Source organism: Borostomias antarcticus (assembly GCF_949987555.1).
Source record: "Borostomias antarcticus genome assembly, chromosome: 9".
Lineage (NCBI taxonomy): Eukaryota > Metazoa > Chordata > Actinopteri > Stomiiformes > Stomiidae > Borostomias > Borostomias antarcticus.
Genome location: NC_140242.1, coordinates 4,563,043 through 4,571,043, shown reverse-complemented (window position 1 = coordinate 4,571,043; position 8,001 = coordinate 4,563,043). Strand labels below are relative to the sequence as shown.

Here is an 8,001-nt window from a genome sequence, read left to right as displayed (position 1 = left end):
ACTTAATATAGACTGGACTGGACTGGACTGGACTGGACTGGACTGGACTGGACTGGACTGGACTGGACTGGACTGGACTGGACTGGGAGACACCTGAGAGATGCTTGGCACTTCCAGCAAACTAGACCAGATCAGACCACACCAAACTAGACCAGACCAGACCACACCAAACTAGACCAGATCAGACCACACCAAACTAGACCAGATCAGACCAGACCAAACTAGACCAGATCAGACCACACCAAACTAGACCAGATCAGACCACACCAAACTAGACCAGATCAGACCACACCAAACTAGACCAGATCAGACCACACCAAACTAGACCAGATCAGACCACACCAAACTAGACCAGACCAGACCAGACCAGACCAGACCAGACCAGACCAGACCAGACCAGGACCAGACCAGACCAGACCAGACCAGACCAGGCAAGGCCAGGCTAGACCAAACTAGGCCAGACCAGACCAGGCCTTGTGGAGGCTGGGAGCTGGAGGTTAGGGGCCAGAGGCTAGGGGCTGGAGGCTGGGGGCTGGAGGCTGGGGGCTGGGGGCTAGGGGCCGGAGGCTGGGGGCTGGAGGCTGGGGCCTGGGGGCTGGAGGCTGGAGGCTGGGGGCAGGAGGCTGGGGGCTAGGGGCCGGAGGCTGGGGGCTGAAGGCTGGGGCCTGGGGGCTGGAGGCTGGAGGCTGAAGGCTGGGGCCTGGGGGCTGGAGGCTGGGGGCTGGAGGCTGGGGACTGGGGCCTGGAGGCTGGGGGCTGGGGGCTGGAGGCTGGGGGCTGGAGGCCAGAGCTGCATGATGAAATATTCATGACTTTCCAGTCGCCTCCCATGATGCCCTTGCGGCTGAGAGTGAGTCAGGCCTGCTGTGATGCACAGCCACCAGAGAGAGAGAGGGGGGGGGGGATAGAGGGGAGAGGGAGAGATGTGGATGGAGGGAGAGAGAGAGAGGGAGAAGGGGAGAGAGGAGAGAGGGAGAGATGTGGATGGAGGGAGAGAGAGGGAGAAGGGGAGAGAGGAGAGAGGGAGAGATGCGGATGGAGGGAGAGAGAGAGAGGGAGAAGGGGAGAGAGGAGAGATGCGGATGGAGGGAGAGAGAGAGAGGGAGAAGGGGAGGGAGTAGAGAGGGAGAGATGCGGATGGAGGGAGAGAGAGGGGGAGAAGGGGAGAGAGGAGAGATGCGGATGGAGGGAGAGAGAGAGAGGGAGAAGGGGAGGGAGTAGAGAGGGAGAGATGCGGATGGAGGGGACATTCTCTGCGCTACGATCGGATTGTTGCTGACGAATGACGACGACAATATTCTCGGCACCAACAACGATCGTAGCGCAGAGAATGTGAGCCGGAGAATAGCCAGTCTGCGCGCTGGCCTGTGCGCATGCGTGCTGGAGCAAGTGGGGAAAGGCGTGTAAAGATCATATTACAGAGGCTAAAGACCCCGTATTTGAAAACCACAACAATGCCTCGCGTTGAGGAATCTCAACTGTCGATTCATCCAATCTGATTGATGAAAACAACCGTTTAGCGGCCGAAAATAGATTTTGAGAAACTGCATTCTCGGTGCCCCCACCACCGCCATTACATGGATATACTGGCTCGCGCTGGATTTTAAATTTCTTCTACAGGCCTCCGAACTACACAAAAGTGATCTTGGTGAGTCAAACTTCTTATAATATGTCGTAAATAAGGTCCAGGTTGTCAAAAACGAGCATTGCCCTTTAAGTTCCATATAGAATCTTAACGTCCAAGTGAATTGATTAGTCAGCGAGCAGTGCTTCATACGTTTTGATCCATAATCCACATCCATAATGTCCTGGTATAACCTGGTCTGGCCTGGTCTAGCCTGGTCTAACCTGTTCTAGCCTGGTCTAGTCTGGTCTGTCCTGGTTTAACCTGATCTGGTCTGGCCTGGTCTAGCCTGCTCTAACCTGGTCTGGTCTGGTCTGTCCTGGTATAACCTGGTCTAATCTGGTCTGTCCTGGTATAACCTGGTCTGGTCTAATCTGGCCTGTCCTGTTATAACCTAGTCTGGCCTGGTATAGCCTGGCCTGGTCTGGAGGATGCTGGCCAAGCCAAGGTTAACTTCTAGTCCTGCAAGAGTCCTTGACTCTCCCCCAAGAGTCCTTGTCTCTGGTCTCCAGGCCAGGTGAGTAGAGACAGACAGAGAGGTCCTGGGAGACACACTCAGACTGAGGCTTGTCTTTAACTACAGCTATCTAGAACAGGAGGGTGTACAGTAGAGGGTCTATTAACAAACAGCGCTGAGAGAATAGGGACATTTGTCTTATTACTGGGTGGATTGTCAGGGGCAAGTCAGCCAGCCAATCAGTCAGTCAGTCAGTCAGTCAGTCAGTCAATCAGTCAGTCAGTCAGTCAGCCAATCAGTCAGTCAGTCAATTAGTCAGTCAGTCAATCAGTCAGTCAGTCAGTCAGTCAATCAGTCAGTCAGCCAATCAGTCAGTCAGTCAATTAGTCAGTCAGTCAATCAGTCAGTCAGTCAGTCAGTCAGTCAATCAGTCAGTCAGTCAGTCAGTCAGTCAGTCAGTCAGTCAGTCAGTCAGCCAGTCAGCCAATCAGTCAATCAGCCAATCAGTCAGTCAGTCAATCAGTCAGTCAGTCAATCAGTCAATCAGTCAGTCAGTCAGTCAGTCAGTCAGTCAGTCAGCCAGTCAGCCAATCAGTCAGTCAGTCAATCAGTCAGTCAGTCAGTCAGTCAGCCAGTCAGCCAATCAGTCAGTCAGTCAATCAGTCAGTCAGTCAGTCAGTCAGTCAGCCAGTCAGTCAATCAGTCAGTCAGTCAGTCAGTCAGTCAGTGAGTGAGTCAGTCAGTCAGCCAGTCAGTCAGGAGCAGGTCAGGTCGAGTGCTGCTAATCTCAACACACACACACACACACACCCACACACACACACAGACACACACACATGCACTCACACAGATACACACAAAGCAACACATGCACTCAAACACACACACAAGCAGTCTCACACAGCCCTGTCCAGCGGGCCCTTCTGTCCAGCCAGTCAGGGGCCGTCCTGCCACACTATCTCTCTCACTTCTAGCAGCAGCAGCTAATTGGCTCTTCTCAGGGGTCGCCGCCGTGCTTGACCTCTGGGCAATCACCACTGACCCCCCCCAGTCGGCACGGTGATGGCGCCTGAATGACATTACATCACAGACAGTTGTGATTGGCTGGAGCTACCACAAGCCCATTGGGCTGGGAGGAGACTGGTGTGTCAGATCAATACTGGTCGCTGAGCAGCAGCACTGGGCCTCTTAGCCGCCAGTAATGTTTATAAATGACCGTGAGACGACCCGGCTGCCACGCATTGTCTACTGACCACTCCTACATCAGCTAGCTAACTACATCTCTACTGACCACTCCTACATCAGCTAGCTAGCTACATCTCTACTGACCACTGCTACATCAGCTAGCTAGCTACAGCTCTACTGACCACTGCTACATCAGCTAGCTAGCTACAGCTCTACTGACCACTGCTACATCAGCTAGCTAGCTAGCTACATCTCTACTGACCACTCCTACATCAGCTAGCTAGCTACAGCTCTACTGACCAGTCATCAGTGTCAACGACAGTCGCATTGATATTTGTGAAGAATTTGTCTCGTGTCCTGATCCAATTACAACGTCTGAGAGGAGCAATCCGTCTGCATCACCAGGTAGAGTTACCTGGACGAGCGTCTGGCGTAGCTACATCTATCAGAGTAAACACACTTCCTCATCCTCCTCTGGGGGACAGGGCTCCCTCAGTCCTGCTAAAAGTGCCCATTCCAGCTGAGCTAATCAGATCTGCTGCATTAGCCTGCCTGGCTAACCAGGTTCCTGCACTTCAGCAGCAGCATATGGCCAGACAGGAGGCCGGGGGAGGAGAGGGCAGAGGGGGCGCCCTCCTACGGGGGAGGAGGGAGAGGAGAGGGGACGCCCCTCCTACGGGGGAAGAGGGTGAGGAGAGGGGACGCCCCTTTGTTTACATCCCCTCCCTCCCTGACCAACAGATCATGACTCAATAATCCTCACAAATCCTCTCTACTGTCTCTGGAGCCCCGGCAGCCAATCAGCCATCTGCCAGTCTAACAACCTCACCTGCTAACTCTGCCGGGAAGTACCAGTCCTACCCTGCTAACTCTGCCAGGAAGTACCAGTACCTGTCTGTCTCTCAGACTGTAGTAAACTCTGCTATTCAGCAATAGAAAACAGCATAAATCCATTCAAACATTTTCCTCAGTATCAGGAGCCAGTAGCACAACATCTACTAGGGTTTGATGAAAACCACAGAACTATCATCATCATCATCATCATCATTATCATCATCATCATCATCATCATCATCATAATCATCATCATCATCAGCCTTCCCAGAAGCCATCTGAGCTGCTACATGTAATGACAAGGCCAGACCCTAATAGGCCAGGCCCTAATAGGCCACACCTGATAGGCCACGTCCTGATAGGCCACACTCTGATAGGCTAGGCCCTGATAGGCAGAGAGCTGAGGTTATAATAGTCCTATAAACCGGAGTGCTCTTAACACTGACCGAGTACCCCATCCAAATCAAAGAGAGAGAGGGAGATGGGGGAGGACTGGAAGAGGTGTGGGAGTCTGGGAGAGAGAGGTGGAGAGAGAGAGGAAGCAGGCATAAAGGGAGGGAGGGAGGGTGGGAGGGCAGAAAACGGAGAGTGAGAGAAGGGTGGAGAGAAAGAGGGAGTGAGCATGTCCCAGCTGTGACCGTAGAGTGGAGAGGGTGGAACAGGTCAACCAGCTGCCCTGACAGATGACCTGATCAGCTGATCACGGGAACTGAGTCCTCTCCAGCCTCATCTCCAGCCCCAGAGTGGCAGAGGCCAACAGCATTCATAATGGATGACTCTGCGCCATAACACAGCCTTATAAGGACTGGATGACTCAGGATATAGAGGCAGTAGCAGCTGAATGATGGTGTAATATTTGCTTGATGGTACAACACCCAATCTTGTCTGAGGCTCAATCACTCAGCTGTTGTTTTTATTGTCTCAGCTAGACTTTTTTTTGTTGCATAAACGCTAAATCGATGTAGATATTGATTGTGGTGCTAGACTCTGTCAGTCTCCTGCAATTACTACCTGACCTGACTGACAACTCAATCTCTCTCTCTCTCTCTCCAACAGAAGGCACAATTGCCCTGCTTGTCATTACCATGGATACCAGTTTCATCGCAACAGAGGCGGAGGGCAGTCTTAGAGGAAGACGGTTTGAAGCCTCTCTGGCTGCTTTGTCCACTCAGAGAGCCGTGCGGGAGAGACAGCTTCCAGTCTGAATCCACTTGAAAAAAGCGGAGGTGAACTGAAGTTTGTATTAAAGGTTAATCTGTGTCTAAGCCTTGAATAAGCAGGCCTTGGGGACGTAGACCCACTGTCTGCTCTCTCATCTCAGAGCCCGCTGGTGACAATCTGTCTTACTGCTCGTTCAGGTGGATAATGTCTCCCTTCACTGGGCAAACACCACACACACACACAAACACACACACAACACACCCACACAGGACACACGCACAACCAGTCGTTGTGTGTGTCATGTGCCACTGAGGCCTACCACGGTGGATCAATACTTCTACAAGTGATAGCTTCCCTCTTGTCTAGTCCTAACCCTGGCCTTCAACAGTCCTACAGCTGCCCCCCCTCTCCTGACTCCCCTGCTAAGATGAAAACAACTTCCACCAATCCAGATGCACTCTCCCTAGCTCCCTAGCTAATCCAGATGCACTCTCCTCAGGCCTCCCCCAGTCCAGATGGGTAGGGAACATTCCATAATTCCACTTCCTGGTTCTGGTCTTGTCTCAACCCTGATTAGACTCCATTGAGGGCGAGAGGCTGATTTGCATGACGCTAGTAACAGTCTCTTCACTGTGACTTTCTTCTGACAGGATAGGATGGGGAACTGTGTGTGTGTCTGTGTCTGTGTGTGTGGGGGGGGGTACCAGACTCAGACTAGCCATCATGGTGGTTCAATGTCGGCAAAACACCTCCGTTACACTAGAATACGAGTAAGAAAACACCTCCGTTACACTAGAATACGAGTAAGAAACTTGGTCTGGTCAGACTGGCCCGACCTCAATGACCTCTGTGTATGAACTGGAGTATCTCTGAACTGGGTGAAACTTGACTTGGATACTGTAATAGTTTATGAGGATATTATAAGTGACTAGCTAGAGGATATATACACACACACTCTGTCAGACTGAGATTGGCAGAACCAATGGACAGAATCTCCTCTCTTTCTCCTTAATCTGTGTGAATCTTGTTCATCTTAATCTGGGTGATTTTTACCAACTACTTCAGTTTGGAACACATTCCATCTGTTGAAAGCTCTGTGTCTACAGTAAGATATCAGTACTAACTACAGACACATTCCAACCATGCCTCACTGAGTGGAGATTGTTTGGTGTGTGTGTGTGTGTGTGTGTGTGTGTGTGTGTGTGTGTGTGTGTGTGTGTGTGTGTGTGTGTGTGTGTGTGTGTGTGTGCGTGTGCGTGTTTGTGTGTGTGTGTGTGTGTGTCTGTGTGTGTGTGTATGATGCAGTCCTTGAACACCATAAAAAGAAGCACAAATATCAATATCACCCAGATACAGAAAAGCAGAGAAGCAGCTGACCTGTGTGTGTGTGTGTGTGTGTGTGTGTGTGTGTGTGTGTGTGTGTGTGTGTGTGTGTGTGTGTGTGTGTGTGTGTGTGTGTGTGTGTGAACATGTGTGTGTGCATGTGTATACATGTGTGTGTAGGAGGGGGGGTGCGTGTGTGTGTGTGTGTGCGCGTGTGTAGCCTATGTCATTGGTGTCATTAGTTAAGTGCAGAGCAAAGGCGTGAATAATTAATGTCACAATATTGTTATGCGTTATAACCATCGTCATTGTTATGTGTTATAACAGCCATCTGCTACTACTACACTGAGTGAAAATCACAAGTCTTGGCCATATACTGAAAACATACAAACCACAAGCAGAGCTGCTACTAAAACCATGTTCCCTCATGTCCGATGTGAACACCAAACATGTTTTTGTTCTCCAGGGAAACTGGTAGCCGTCCTAAACAGAACATCCATGAACAGAAAGGATCGGACTGCAGCCTCTAGATCACACAGACAATAGCGGACCTGCCTTCACACAGCGGCGAAGGCATCGAAACGTTTTCAATTTAAAGCAGGCAGAAAGAAATCTGATACAAACAGCCGTCTCATCCTCTTCTCATCTTACCTGTTTTGAAAAACGCATCCGTATCCGAATCGGTCGGTCCCTCCTCGGCAGCTTCGGCTGAATTCATGATTTTTCTTTGAGGATTTCTGAAATCGAGCGAAATTAATCCAGTGATCCAGAACCCCCCAAATCAGTGCACGGCCTCCTTCTCCTTCATGTTCCTGGTTCTTTATTCGCGGCTGCGGGCTAAACCCAGTCTTGAATTTCCGTCCTTGCTCCGGAGCTGGCTGTATTTCGTTCTATTGTTTAGAATTCAGCCTCTCCTCTCTCCTCTCTCCTTTCTCCTCTCTCCTCTCTCCTCTCTCCTCTCTCCTCTCTCCTCTCTCCTCTCTCCCCTCTCCTCTCTCTCAGCCGCCGGGCGCCACAAAAGGAACCCAAGGCGCGTGTGACACAATGAAGATGCCGTAAGATATTGGCAATCGGGCAAGTTCAGTTAGAAAACACGACCGAACGGCCCATGTCTTGATATAGGCAAACAGAGCCCCAGCATCCCAGAATATAGGTGTAGACAGGGACCGAGGGGCTTCAGTGAGGTCGCTCGCTTAGAGCGCTTTCTTGGCAGTTCATGATGTCACGAAATCTGCATAATGGAAGTGGTCTGGGAGCATCAGCGTGGTCTGACATCTGCTCCGTAACTCCTTCTACAGATGAACATTCGTGTTAATGCAAACATTCCGTCTCAAACCGCTTCATCGATCGTCTTATGTTTTGAAAAAACCCACTAATCGTGCAGAGCAGCCTTGAGGTGGCGAGGTTTCTCCTAACA

At 51.0% G+C, this 8,001-nt stretch overlaps 1 protein-coding gene across 5 annotated transcripts in view; it reads right to left on the bottom strand.

Annotated features, from left to right (window-relative positions):
* Positions 1–7,302, bottom strand: part of kalrna (kalirin RhoGEF kinase a) — a gene marked incomplete at both ends in the record, with an annotated part of 193,384 nt that extends 186,082 nt beyond the window's left edge. For 4 of the 5 annotated variants that reach the window (XM_084443203.1, XM_084443200.1, XM_084443202.1 and 1 more), the window contains one exon: positions 7,236–7,302. In XM_084443203.1, the coding sequence (XP_084299329.1) occupies positions 7,236–7,302 (67 nt within the window). Of the gene's footprint in view, positions 1–4,467; positions 4,486–7,235 lie in introns of all 5 variants that reach the window. The other variant, XM_084443201.1, reaches the window with a different exon arrangement.
* Positions 7,303–8,001: the final 699 nt, after the last annotated feature.